This window comes from Xylocopa sonorina, chromosome 10 (genome assembly GCF_050948175.1).
Source record: "Xylocopa sonorina isolate GNS202 chromosome 10, iyXylSono1_principal, whole genome shotgun sequence".
In the NCBI taxonomy this organism is placed as follows: Eukaryota; Metazoa; Arthropoda; class Insecta; order Hymenoptera; family Apidae; genus Xylocopa; species Xylocopa sonorina.
Window position 1 is genome coordinate 11795715 of NC_135202.1, and position 14084 is coordinate 11809798.

The 14084-nt window shown below is 50.2% G+C and overlaps 1 protein-coding gene across 20 annotated transcripts in view; it reads left to right on the forward strand.

Annotated features, from left to right (window-relative positions):
* Phcl-1 (pH-sensitive chloride channel 1) overlaps positions 1 to 14084 on the forward strand; it is a 49726-nt gene that overhangs the window by 16544 nt on the left and 19098 nt on the right. For 12 of the 20 annotated variants that reach the window (XM_076903043.1, XM_076903029.1, XM_076903030.1 and 9 more), the window contains exons 2-4: positions 2053 to 2238; positions 8608 to 8778; positions 9911 to 9999. In XM_076903043.1, coding sequence (XP_076759158.1) covers positions 8618 to 8778; positions 9911 to 9999 — 250 coding nt within the window. In that variant the 5' untranslated portion in view covers positions 2053 to 2238; positions 8608 to 8617. Of the gene's footprint in view, positions 1 to 2052; positions 2239 to 8607; positions 8779 to 9910; positions 10162 to 14084 lie in introns of all 20 variants that reach the window. The other 8 variants (XM_076903022.1, XM_076903032.1, XM_076903023.1 and 5 more) reach the window with 1 other exon arrangement.

Below are 14084 nucleotides of genomic sequence, written 5' to 3' on the forward strand. Positions count from 1 at the left end.
ATAGCATGGCTCGATCGATAATAACGCTGGCCAGCGGATGTTGCTAGGTTCCCCTTTCCGACCGCATAATTTCATCGATCCTCCTTTACCCGCTCCTTGTATAGCAATTTTATACGTTCAGGAATAAATTCTATATATAACACCATCGGAAGACTTCGCCTCGTCCTCTGATTCCCGGAAAGATCCACGCTCACCCCTTTCTGCCGTTGTTTCGTTCCGCGCGCGGACGATTAATGTCCATTGATCTTTGGCAGCCGCGCCAAATGTAAATCGCGCGCAAGACGAGAGACTCTGAGTCGCCTATAAGCGATGACTGTTTCAATTTATTCCAACGAACGGTTCGAGAAACAGCCGAACCGTGTTTACACTCTCCTCCAGTAGGTCGAGCGGTTCCAGAGGGTAGTTCATCCTTAACAGTTAACCTTGTTTCACGACGCGTAGCGAGCGAGCCGCGCGAACCGATCTCTGCTATTTTTAAAACTTTTTTTCAGCCAATTTACACGAGTACGAAATCTCGTGTAGTCGTTAGAGGAACGCGTAGCCCGCAGTCGAAAGTAGAGACTGGATTCTCAGGGATAAGGGTCGAGCATGGGTCAGCCCATCCAGTCGAGTCCGTTTCTTGTAAGAACGCACAGCCGTTTCCGGTACATGCGACCTCTTCCACGCGAACACGTCAGACAGTGTTACGTGACTCGTCTGTTCTTCGTTAAATATTTACGCGGTTGCGATTTATTATGATAATGCGATAATAAATTATTATCGGTGGACGAGAGAACAATTGCGCCCCCGATCGCGTTCGCGACTCGCGATAAAATATTCACGCTTCCGTTAGACTTTGGTAAAATGAAACGATAGCACTTGAGAAATGTAGGATTCGACCGCGTGTGCGATCTCTTATCCGAGCGGAGTATGCAGATCTGTGCCAATGTTTCCTCGGATTATTGCGGAACAGATAACAGACGCGACGCGAATCTTTATCTAAGCAGCAAATGATATTTCACGGGGGATGCGAGTGAAACGCATTAGATGCCGTTATTGTCGAACAGGAGGATTTATTTTTCCACTCGATTCTCGCATTTGCATCGGGTCCCAGGGAAATTCAAATCCGTCGATAACGTCCCGAGAAAGTTTCGCTTGTCGTGAACGGAGCTCCCTCCGGCGCGAGAGATTTAGAATAATGAAAGAACTTTGGGAATTTTTCTGCCGAGTCATTCGAATGGAACTCGGTCGAACTTGGCGAGGGGGATCGAAAGGAGTCCTGTTTTCGTTCGACCCGAGCTGGATTTGTAAAATGGGGCTGCTTGGTGGAGTAATTATTCTGTAAACTAGTAGATTCTCGATTTACTCTGCGTCTACTTTTCCAGACCATTCCAAAAATTGAAGATGCTCCGTTTCGCGATAACTGAAGTCTCTAAAACTCGAATGACTGTTCGCGTAACGAGACTGATAATGATACCGATGAGAATCAGCCAAATAAGCGTTGAAATTTGTCTCGATTGATTGCCAACGTATCACCGTTCGCGATACGAATCTCGACGCTCGCGAGGACCGTTTCAGATATATCGCGATAGAAATTGGAGCGTGTATCAGAGCCCTTTGCGTCTCACGTGTCGCGATACGAGCCTCGAAGAAAGGATTGACTCGGCAATCGCAACCCTTCGGTTAGAAAGATATAACGAACGGTCGGCTAGGATGGTTTAGCGCATAGTGGAGACGAATCGGGCCACGGGGCCAAGGTTGAACGCTGGTTGCTACTAACGTTGCTGGCAACACCCCGATGGTTGGTCAGTGGCAATTCCGAGAAAGCTGGCGCGACTCAACGTCGCTATGCTTCGAAATCGTATTAACAGTAGTCGTGACAACTCTGTACCTTAACGCGAGAGATCGTTAGAACGCAATCTTTCATCCCATAATTCGTGCTTCTCCGTTTTCTGATCGCACGACGAAAGTATAGTTAACGAGCCATGCTCGATATGATTCGATAACGTTTCGAGGAGCACGAGAGGGACTTTGAGGATCTTATACAGTGGGTATTTATATTTTTTTTTTTAGATGGCAGTTACGGCTGGTCGACGCTGAAAGCGATATGAGCCGCTGAAGAGATCCTTTGCTCGCGAAAGCGGATGGAGAAGCGGCGAGAAGGATGATGAGAGTCCGTGAAAGTTGAAGTAAATCTTGCACAACGAACAGCAACAGCCTGCCTCGTCCATTGCGACCAGCCACATATATCACGTTAAGGTAAGCTTCCTTTCTCGATCTCTAGCCACCGTCTTGTTAACCGACCGATATTTCCCACGCGAACGAAATTGATCCAAGTCGTGTTAACAGATCGACTGAGTTTGATTTCCTTAGATTCGCCGCGGAATTGCGATCCCTTCTAACAATGAGACGTGACTCGAGAGTTTACACGAAAGCCACCGAGCACGGAATTGAAATATTCCGTTCGCGCTTTTTGTATCGTTTCAAATTTAAATTCGCCACGGCGCGAACGTGATCGAGAATATCGACAGAAGAATAAAGAAGGAGAGGGGAAACGGGGACGAAAAATCGAAACGTGTAAGGCGCACTCGGCAAGGGACGTGACTTGAAATATTCACCTCGATTGCCTCCTACATCCCCCAGATTCGCCATAGACTGCAGCCATTTATTCGAGGACTCTGCCTCTTACATTCAGTACCGGTCAACGTACTTAACGGGAACACAAAACAAGTTCGACTAAGGTTCGATCGTGGATGTTCGAGGAAAAGACTTCTTAAGGTACTTCTTAAGGTTGGGGTTACAACTTCGTACCTTGGTCCTGAAGATTTATTTCCTTTCGATCGCGTCATCCCTTGGTTTACGAAACTCGCTGTTAAAGTTCCCGATGTAGACTTTCGTGGATAAGTCGCGCAAAAGTTGCACGCCTGCGTTGCTGAGATGTTTTCAGAGGCTTGCTTCGCGTTACCTGGATGGACGGAGGATCGATCGAAAGCGGTCGTTGGAGAACTGAAGCGTTCGTTCGCGGACATTGTTTTTAATCGATACGCGAAACAAGACAGAATCTATCGTCCACGATTGTTGCGTACATCGTCTATAGACAATGTACGTAAGCGCGTACAGAGCTGAATGTTCGTTATGGGGCGGAACGGATCAATGTCGGTACGTCTGACGGTTGACTGATCGGTTCATCTGTTCCGATGGGAACTCGACAGGTTGTAGATAACCAGCGGAAGTCGTGGATGCAAATTACATTCCGATGAAGGCTTGCCAACCCGAAATCTCGACGGCGAGCTTGGACGTCTTCTTTCGAATCGAGCTGGAAATTCCAAGGCGTTCCTCCGTTGGGGCAGCCAGTTTGTCGTGTTCTCGTTCGGTGGGTGTCGTGACGAAACGTTACAGCTGCCAGGGGAAACAAACGGACGCGTGTATCGCGTGAAAAATTCAACGAGTAACTGGTTAAGTGGTTCACGGTGAAATTGCCGCGACCCGGTTTTTCGAGAAGCTGAAATCCTCGTCCTTAACCTAGCTAGTTAATTCAGCACCTTCACCTTTGCGTGATGTTATCGACTTCCTTGAGGCTCGCGAAATAGAGGATTCCGTGTTTAAGCGGATCGTGGAAAGTCGTCGTCGATAAAGCGTATCGTTAAGGTCTCCGCGTGCAGGTTTTTCCTCCGTCGAAGCTTGACACAGTAGGGGTAGAGAGTTTGGATGAAACTGTACCATGCGCGCAGTGGCAATTTTTTGTGACCTTAGCCGTTATGGCGTGCCATAAAGTGCCTGGTCGAGAATAAAATTCAATCGTGTTCGCTGAATTCCTTTTGATTGTAAGGTATTTTTAAATCTCTTTGGGGAGAAACGCGCGTTGTGTCGCGCGCAGCCTTGTCAGAAGAAGCAAAGAAATGGAAATAATTCGTTCTAATTCGCCTGGTTCGTCGTCCCTTAATCGCAGGGATCGAACGAGAGCTTTCGCGGAAATTGCGTTACTCGAAATATTACGCGTTTCGTCCCAGATGTAGGACGGGCGAGCTGAAAGGGTGCGCGTGGGGTTCAACGGTGGCGTCTTCGTGTCTGCTGTGCTAGATACACTGTCTCTCGTTAATTTCCAAAGGAGCATCCGTTCTCCGTGTCGATCCGTCCGCGAGACGGACCCGGTACCAGTCGAAATCGATAATGGCGAACGACCGCGATCCTCGCGTGCTCTATATACGCGCACCCCCGCTGAAAAATACTAGAACGCTTCCCTATCGGACGATAAATCTACGCGATACGATGTATTTGCGAACAACAAGTAATAACTTCCCCCAGCCGGTATCCGAGTAAAGAAACGCTCGCCAGGGTTTCGAAGCGATTCGAGCAGCAATAGCGGAGCTTATTCAGTGAAATCGTAGGAATTACCAGGCGGCTAACGCGATGAAAATAAAGGACGCATCGAGCGGATACGGCCACGCGATACTCTACACAGCAGGCTTATCGTTTAATCGGTAAACTCGCGGGGAAAAACGGCGAACGGTCAGTATAAAAGAGAGCGTATGTTGTGACGCGTGCACGCGACGGCGAGGAAGCGGGAAGAGGGTCAGAGGAACGGTCGAATTCCGCGGTGGGCCCCTGTGTAGCCAGGAAAACGGGGTGTCTGGGTATCCTGCGACGGGTGCGGCAGAAGGAGACGAAAGAAGGAAAACCGGAAGAGAGGGGCAGAGTGCAGCGTGGAAAGGAGTCGCGGAGACTCAGAATGGGACGGGCTAAGCCACGTGACATACTCTATAGCGTTTCGTGCCGCAACGCCCCGTATTGATCGAACGAACATCAGCTGTACGGGTTGGTAGCGTTTACCCGTACCTACCCGCCTGCCGGTCTGACTACCACTGACCACGACCACTTTTCCATCCCTTCGTCCCCGTTATCTTCCAACCACCTAATCTCGCATCTCCGCTTCCCACCTACGTATACGTAACACCTTGGAACCGTGACACCATCGCGATTAAGTCGGTTCCGTTCGAGACGCTCCAACCGGTTCCCGCGATTTTCACGGCCAGAGCGCCGCTCAACGATACGAATTATCGAGGATTTCCCGCGAGAAATAAACGTGTCGATCGATGACGAAGCGGCGGACGGAGCGTATTCATAGCGGAACGAGCGATTAATATGGAAGCCAGTTATAGGTAACCGAGTGAATATCGTTGTTGCCGGACCCGTTCCTTAAATGGATTGCCGCGACCGTAACCCGATTGTTAACAGGGTTTTTTTTCCAGATGGGGACTCCGGGGGGTAAAATATGCCCGGTCTATCTCGGTGATTAACTCGATTTACTCGGTCGAGACCGCGCGGACCCGCGAAATTCGCCCCGAGAACGGGACGGAGATGGATTTCTCACGGTTGATCGGACAGGGAGATTGAAAATGAACCGTTTCGGAAGAGCCGATTTTTATACGGACCAAGAGATAGGATAGTCGGAATCGGCTTCGATGAAACGATCGAACGCACGATATTACTATTCCTCTCGTACGTTTATTCATTTCGAGGGAATAAATCGTTGGACGTGAAATGCAAAAATCGCGGAGGTGGAAAAGGAAACGCGGCGGGTGGCAAGACCCTATAACCCGAACACTTGCAAAAACTAGGTTGACGCTCGAGCGTGTATTATTAAAACGATCGCATACGCGCGTACATAGACGCGACCGTCGCGGTTTAAGCTAGAAACCGATTAAACCGTCAGGGTATCGCGGCCGGTGAATTACGGATGCGTTAAAATATTGGTTTCCATCGGTCGGCGGTCTAGTGATTTCCACCCAGGAATCGGGGAATCCTTTTCCCCCGGGTAAATATTTGCAGCAATTTTAAACGTCCGCTGTGTCGCGGTTAAAAAGTCGCGCACTCTCTGGTCACCGCGTTCCCAGCCCCTCACCCACCCCATCGCGCTCGTTTCATTCGCTCCCCTGGGCTGCGTGGCGCTTTTTCCCTCACGCGAACGAGATTTCATGAAAAGACTATTCATTTCGCCAGCTGAACCAGAGTCCCAATGAATAAACGAATTTTCCTCTCCGCGCCCTTATTCTCCTCTCGACTTGTCCTTTTTTAACCGGCAACGGGCGCGAACAAACGTCTCGGAAGGCGCGCGTCCGCATCGACCTGTGGCGGCGAGGACGCGGTTACCAACGGGGTTACACAGGCTTACGGCGGCACCAGCCCGTGCAACTGGTTGATCTTCGATGACTCGCGCGGAGGCACACCCGCGTGATTCCGAGTTAAGCGGATTTTTGCTCGACGATGCAAGCTCGACGGCAAACACGCGGCACTCGTGCAAGTGCCCGGGGCGAGCTTCAAGAGGCCGATCGTGTCTGTGCGAGGAAACGAGCCGGGGCCGGTTAAGCGAGCTGTACGTGTCGCGTTAAACCACTTGGGCGCGTTACCTTTTCACCTCCAGGCGATTCTTGTCCAACGAACGAGGCTCGTCGATGGGATCGAGGAAGCTGCAACGGGACGTCTAACTTCCTCGCGGCTCGTTAATAAAGTACATCCGAATCTTCTTATCTCCGTTGGCTCCTCGTTTTCCGCTTGAAGGGCGGAATAGCTCCCCGGTGGCTCGTTTTATACCGGGCTAATTAAGACTGTTCTCCAATTCGCTTTTGTTACCCGGTTACAGCGGCCACGAGAACTGCAGTTCCGCGTTTATTTTAGCGGCTATGAAACCTCACCGCTTGTAAAAATGGAACGTTGGAAATACACGAAAAGGCGTCCGTTATTCTCTGCACTCTATCGTTAACTGTGCATGTGTTCGCTTAATTTCGAAGTTTCGTATACGGTGACCTCTCGCAACAGCTGCAGTCGTTATCGTACTCCAGATGCAAAATCGCGCGCGTGGAACTTATAGCGGACGTATGAGAAACAATGGAATCGGCGAGTGCGCGCGCGAAGACGGAAAATTAGTATCGAGCGATGGCGCCGGCATGAAATTGCGCTGCCTCTAAAGGGAATTGTCGAACGGCGGATGCGTGACACCCGGCGGGTAATTAGTCGAATCGAAACGAATATCGATACGAACGAGGCGTTGAACGCGTTCGTCGTCTGAACGTTCGCTCTTTCGCTGATTCAGCTGCATCGGATTAGAAGCCGCAGAACTGGAAGACAATCGATTAACGATTAGACGCGGTGGAACGGTACTAATTTACGTTTTTTCCCGATGATTAACTCCTCGAACGCCGTGAACTCGTACATAGCGATACTGACGAGATTTGCGTGCATCGAAGACCACTTTACGATCAGATCGCATCCTCGCAATCGCAATACCTCGAATTGGAACGTAATCCGCGATTAACAAATTTTTGCTCGCATCGAGTCGAGTTCTGTCGTAACATTTTTCGCGACAGAAGCTACAGTCTCGAGTAACGAGAGCGAATTCCGTATTGCTCGACGAGGAAAGGCTCGTGAAAAGCTTGAGAGTAGCGAGGAAAAAGTGGTAACGGCCCTCGACGCGTTCGCGAAGATACTCGGAACGGTCCTGCACAACAACCTACTCGAAAAGCGTGACGCGAGAACGAGCGAGGCTCGTCTAGGAGCTCAGACGACGGTTCGTCGACGGGTCAACTTGGTCCTCACAGTTAAGCACGGTCCCCGAATCGCAAACTACACGTTGGTCCAAGTTACGCGAGAAAAAGTTCCTCAAACGGGATTACTAATTTCAGTAGCTGCACGGTAGCTTCCACATACCAGTACCATTCAATTCCAAACAAGTTAAGTATACAGATACTCTGGAACAATAGCGTGGGTAAAGAATAAAAGAGGAAGAATCACGAAGTCTCGATCAGGGTACTTTATTTCAGGCTTCTGGCGAATCTAGTGGAACAAAGGTAACGTGAAAGAGGAGGCGAAAGCAGACCCGTGCGGTGCTTTGAAATCGTGCTCCTCCAGTTAGGAGGCTCGATCCCCTATTTCCGTTTAAAAGGCTCGCCGGGTCGGATACGTACAAATCGTCCGAGAGATCGTGGATCAAAAGTCCACGGGTCTCTGAAGGGTGACCCTTCTCTCTTTTAATATCGTCCGTGGCGTCGCTGCAGAACGAGCAACCCGTACAGTTTCGAACCGTCCTCGGGTGCCTTCGCAACCGGAAGGGAAACGAGCGGAATGCCTGTCGCGTAAAATAACTTCCGCGCGATGAAAATCGAGCACGATCGAGTTTTCTTCTCACCGTCCTCGGCCGCGTTGTTCTTCCGGTGCGGCGCGATTCGTTTTATTGTGCCCCGGCGGAAGCGCATGTTTCGCGTGTAACAAACGCGACGCTATCGATCGTCCCTCCTAGCTTCTATCTCGTGGAGCACTAGCTGGATAAACATTGAGAAAGGCGGCGTAAATTGCGTTAACCCTGGTTCCGTCGTGGAGAGAGGGTTCCTCGAACCCACGGAAGAGAAATTACCAAACGGAACGAAAATGATAGAAGAAAGGAAGAAACGATTCGAGACAGGCTTTGACTGGTCCTTAAGAAGTATTCATTCGCGATCGTTGGGCGTAGAATATGGCGGTGGAAATATTCCAGACTTGGTATCGTTTTTGTTTGCACGTCCCTCGGATGGCATTCGTTACGACACGTGACGGCGGATGGAATACTAATAATGGAAAACGTGCTTTCTGTTTCAGATGACATAGAATGGGTTGGGTGGCGCTAGGGCGGTGTGCGGGTGGTGGCGGCCGCCTCTCGTCCGTCCTCTCGCTGTCTCTCACCTCCCTCGCAAGCTCCCTCATCTTCACCATCCTCTGTATCCTCACACTTGCCCTCACTCTTGTCTCTCTCGTGCGCGCCGAGGACATGTACGTATTATGGGTTACACGATGATTACCAGTTCCTTCGAACCACCGGTTACCCTTAACTTCTCGATGCGGAAACGTGTCCCGTCGCCTCTCGTTTTTCATACTCTCGTATCGGACACGTCCTCGACGAGGACTCGGTCGCGGGTGACCGTTTCGCCGGATCGAGAAGCTAAGAACGTGACGCTAGATAGTAGAACACTTTGTTGCTTGTGATATAGGATCGAGGGTGCGACATTAACAGCGATAATTGCACGGGATGGACACGAAATTACCCGATGATCGATTATCCGCTGTTTTGGTAAACGAATTTTGCATGGAACCGAGAGAATCGCCGGTAATGTCGCCCCGTTTCACGTTCAAAGGCTCTTACTACTTGTTTTACATTTAAATACTGCGCGAACTTGTGTCGTTATTATAACCGGGACGCCGGTCGAAGGGTGGCGGTTCGCTGGTTCGTTGTCCATTATTCTTCACGCCCGTGAGCTCGCTCTACCGACCGTGAAGTCGTCATTAGAAACGATTGAAACGATAATTCACAGCCGTAGCGGTCCAGGATGGAACGTTAACGCTCGACCAGCGTCCCAATCCGTTTGAACTGCATCGTTTCGATTCGTTTAGCTCGTGTAGACAAGTTTGGATCCTAGCGATCGTGATGTAGTCACGATCGATGCAACAGACGTTGAAATAGCGATTTACAAAATGATTCAGTGACACTCGAAGGTAGAAGCTGCGTGTTCCATACATACATATAGTGCGTTTTAGAGAGCTGCGTATTTTCTTCGAGTTACAATGCGGTAGATCGTTTTGATACGCGCGCGGTCCATTCGCGGGTATTCGATCCCCTGGATGGGAGAGAAAGGGAGGAAGAAGAAGCCGCGTTTCGCACGGCGAATACCGGGTCTTGGACACCTCGAAGGTCGTCCGTATCCCGCGTACAAAAGAGACCGTGTGCATTTAGAACATCTTATCCGTTATATAGAAATGAATCGGTTACTGGGAATAGACGAGGATCGACCTTCGAGGTGGCTACGAGAACACTCGATCCAGAGTGGTAAACCGTTGAGAGGGAACGAAAAATCCGTCGGTGGAGGTGGCTGTGTATCGGGGCTAGCTACAATACGTTGTGTTGCAGCTTCGAGGAGGGCAAGTCGGACAAGGAGATCCTGGACAACCTGCTGCTGTCGACGCGTTACGACAAGCGGCTTCTGCCCCCGGTCCAAGGTACACTGAGGCCCCCGCCCCACACCCGCCAAGACGACTACACCCCTGACTACCTCGTACCCAATGACCCCGATCATCCAGAGCACCTCGAACACCACCGGCACCGCTACCACCATACAGCACCACACAACCACAGCTCACTGCTCACCCCTCGTCGAAAGGGTACTCTATATTAGAAAATCGACCAGATCACGCTGAACCGGCACGAGAACGAAAACGAGCGCGAGTCGAACGTACGAATGAAAGTGGAACTCGATCCTTTTTTTGTTTTCTTTTTTTTTAATTATTCACCCGTCCCCGTCCACGTCCCCGTCCTCACCACGTTCCACGAGGCATCGTCTGGGTTTGCGTGACTGTTGCGAGCGCCGCGACGTTTACGTGCTGGACGCGGTACGCGCGTTTCCTGCGTTCACCTCGGCGTGGATACGAAAGGGAGAACGGGATACGGCTCGAGAGAATTAGATCGAAGAGAGACTGGCCGTGTGAAAGGAGAGGAGAGAGAGAGAGAGAGAGAGTGTGAGAGAAAGGAGTGTGAAAAGTGAAGAGAAAAAAGGAAAATAAAATAAAACGGAACGGTGGAAAGGGGGCACGAATGAAAGCACAAAGGGATAAGGGTATAAAAGTCGGTCTCTTTGACAACGAAGCGACTAGCTGGCCAAATCGGGGGGATCCGTCTGACCAATGCCGGTTCTCTATCGCTACTAGCTTGCGGGCCTCGCGATGCCAACAGCTGTTTACCTCGCCGCCGGTGCTCCCTTGGAAATCCAATTCAAGCCGGTAATAAATTTGCGCTCCCTCTAAGCCTGAGACCGTCTGGAATTCTTCTCGAGATTGAAATCGTCCCGAGCAGGCTTCCCGACATTTTTATCGCGGCTCCAAACGAATCCCTGCATTCCCCAAGTTTCTCAACGCCCCCCCTGGATCGATATCCGTTCGATTAATTTCGTAAACAACCTTTCTAATTATCTCTACGCCTTCGAATCTGGTACACCGGGCGATTCGAAGGGCGGATGGAGAAGCCAAGAGCCACCCTGTCGATACGTGCTGGCTGATGACGTCATGGGACGCGTTTGCGTCAGGATTTGTGTAAATTGTTAACGGGAATGGACGCTGTATACGTGGCCCGGATTTATTCGAATGTAAATTCACTTGGCTCCCGGCAATTAATCATCGATCTTAATAAACGACGAGGAACTCGGCTGTATCGCGGAACGAGTGCGCCAGGAAACTAGTCTCGCCTGTTCATTTCATGCAATTATAATGATCTCATACTCCGGTTGCTGCGAGGACGTGTGCTGCATGCAAAGTGCCTGCAGGTTTCTTCGACTGTAAAAGGGAGCCTCGGTACGTCTCGGAGGAATTACGCGATTCCGTGTGCCTCGTTTCGTTCGGCGACAGCGGAATATCGGAATAGAGTAACTATCGAGGTAAATGCCGGGCGAAATTTTGCACGTCTGGCTTATTACAGCTCGCATTCCGCTGATCGTCGAATCGCCACGACGAAAGCCGCCTGTTTCACGCCTCGAGAGCTTAATTCCTGGCGTTAATTTTGTTCACGACACGCGAGGAAACGTCAACTTCGAAGCTGAGTTCGAACATTCGAAGAACCACTCGCGGTATAAATTTGGATATCGTAGAACTAGCACTTTTCCTAGTCTCTGGCAGTTTTCTAATCATCTAGGTGAAAATAACCAGAGGCTATCGCAGCGCGAGTTAAAAGTACACGCTTAAATTTTCTTTGAGCCACAAAGGGTAGTAAGAGGCTCGTGAAACGTCCAGACGGAATCGTGTCACGAGACAAAAGCTGCTCGTAACTTTTGTCTCCGAGCGGATAAAAACAGACGGATCTCCCGAAATCCCAAGCTCTTCCCGGGAAGAAAAAGTATCTACAGCTTCCACGAGCTTTGCAGGGAGACGCTTCCATCGAACTCGACGAGACGTCGTGAAAGTCGCCTCGACGCCCACGACAAATCGCCAGCTAGTAGTATTTGCAGCTATCACGCGTAAGAAAAGCTGTCCAAGAGTAATTACAACAGTAGGCTTTCGCGACACGCCTGGTTCCGGTACGACCGCGTCTCTTCACCCTCTCGACATCCCTCGATCGAGCGTTCAGTCCCACGACGATCGCAAAACGCAACGCGTTTCCTCGTTAGCGAATTTAGCTTGCGTAACGAGGAGAAAGGGAAATTTGCATTCGAATTTAAGCGACGCCGCGCGATGTCCGTGGTCGACGACGAACGAAACGCTCCAAGGATTATTGCAGCCATTAAAGAGTTCGAGTTGCCGCGTTCTCGAAACCTGCGTCCCAGTAGAGGTACTTTGCGGTTCCGTTTAAACGACAAATAAAACCCCGGAACGCCTCGACGTATCGATTCGCTTTCGTAGACGGTGAATTGTGTCGTTCGACGAATATAATTTCACCGCGAATCAATTCGCAGTATGCTGATTACCCTATCGTTTAAGATTTAAGGCCGAATTCTCAAAGGATATGTCGCTGAACTTCAGTCGCGGACGCAAAATTGGTAAAATTGGCAAAACGAGAGCTTTTAACAGCCTGTTGGCGTTTCCTGCGGTTGGCCAACGATCTCCGTTCGCCGATAAGCAACGTGGGAATCGGTAATTGATCGAGAGTCTCGTGCAATTCCGTTATCTGCAGGCGTGGAACGATTCCCACGTCGACTGGGCAAAGTGCCTATCGGTAAGACGAGTTTTTTTTTTCTTTTCCACCCTTTGAAAGATAGACATAAAAGGATGGTCCTCTTTTTGTATCGGAGGGACCGGGATAGCTGCCACGACGCCCTCGAGCGCCGGCGTCGTTTGTTCGCCCGACGAATGTAAAGAAAGCGCGCTTTCGAGGGCGCGAGAGTCGGAGTTAAAAGGGGGACGGTGACGAGCCTCGAGGACCGGAGGAGAAAACAACCCGTGTATCGTTTCTCTTTGTTACTTTCCCTGCGACATCGCGGAACGTTTCCAATTGGGACGACAAAAGAGGCAACGCGTAGTCGATCGTGCGTCGACGTTTCGTTTTTTTTCTTTTCTTTCAAACGCGAAGCGTTCTTTTTGAGACGAAATAATCGCGGCGTATCGAGGGCGAAAATATTCGAGGGACCGTGAAGAGGGTCGTAGGAGTAACGAGGTTCGGGACGTAAATGAAAAATGAAATAGCGGGACGCGCAGCGGGGTGAATAAGAACGGTGGTATGTAGAGGAGAGGGTGAAGAGTCGCGAGCGGAACGAACGAGAGGCGGACTCGAACTGCATGGAAACTGCATTATTCAGAGTTCATCAGGACGAGTACACGTCGCAACGTGCAGCTTCCTGGCTCGTTCTCGAAGTAACCTTGATTTTCTTGCAAGGCTTCTCACTTGGTTTCCACTTTATTTTCTATACTTCCGTTTCTCTTTTCATTCGAAATCTAATCGGGCGTCCGCGCGCGACGCGAAGAATTTTAGAGAGAGAGAGAGAGCCTCCCGCGCCACCCCCAAGTAAACGTGTCGCGTGCGTTAATTGGAAATCCATCGGTACGCCCTTATCGTTCGCTTGGACAAACTAGCGCGTGTTTGCGTGAGAAAATCAACGTCGAAAATATTTGTCTTACCGGCGGGGGTGTGTTTTCCTTCTATCGATTCGACGAAGCTGAAACACGCTCGCTCGGTTTCTATATCCACCCACCACCAGCACCACCCCGAAAGCCGTATAAAAAAAAAAAGAATAAAAAAGAAATTACTCGGGACACTCGATATCGATCGTGGTAGACGTACGTAGGTGCTCGCGAAGAACAAGATGAGACGTGGGCAAGAGTTGTTGGGTGTCACAGAAATCCACACACTGAGACTCTTAACGAAATTTACAACCTCCACTTTTTCCCGTTGCTATTCTCTCATCGCTGTTCGATCGGATAACGAATCGCTCGTGAAACGCTAAATTCCACTGTCGGAATTCCGTTCTCAAATAGAACCGGTTTCGCGTGCCGATTGTTCTCGTTGCTGTTGTTCTCGTTGCAATTGATACAGTCGGTGTTTGCGCGGTTATCCGCCTCCGAGCCGATGAAGAATAACACAGTTACCGTTTGTTAGAGCTTTCGCG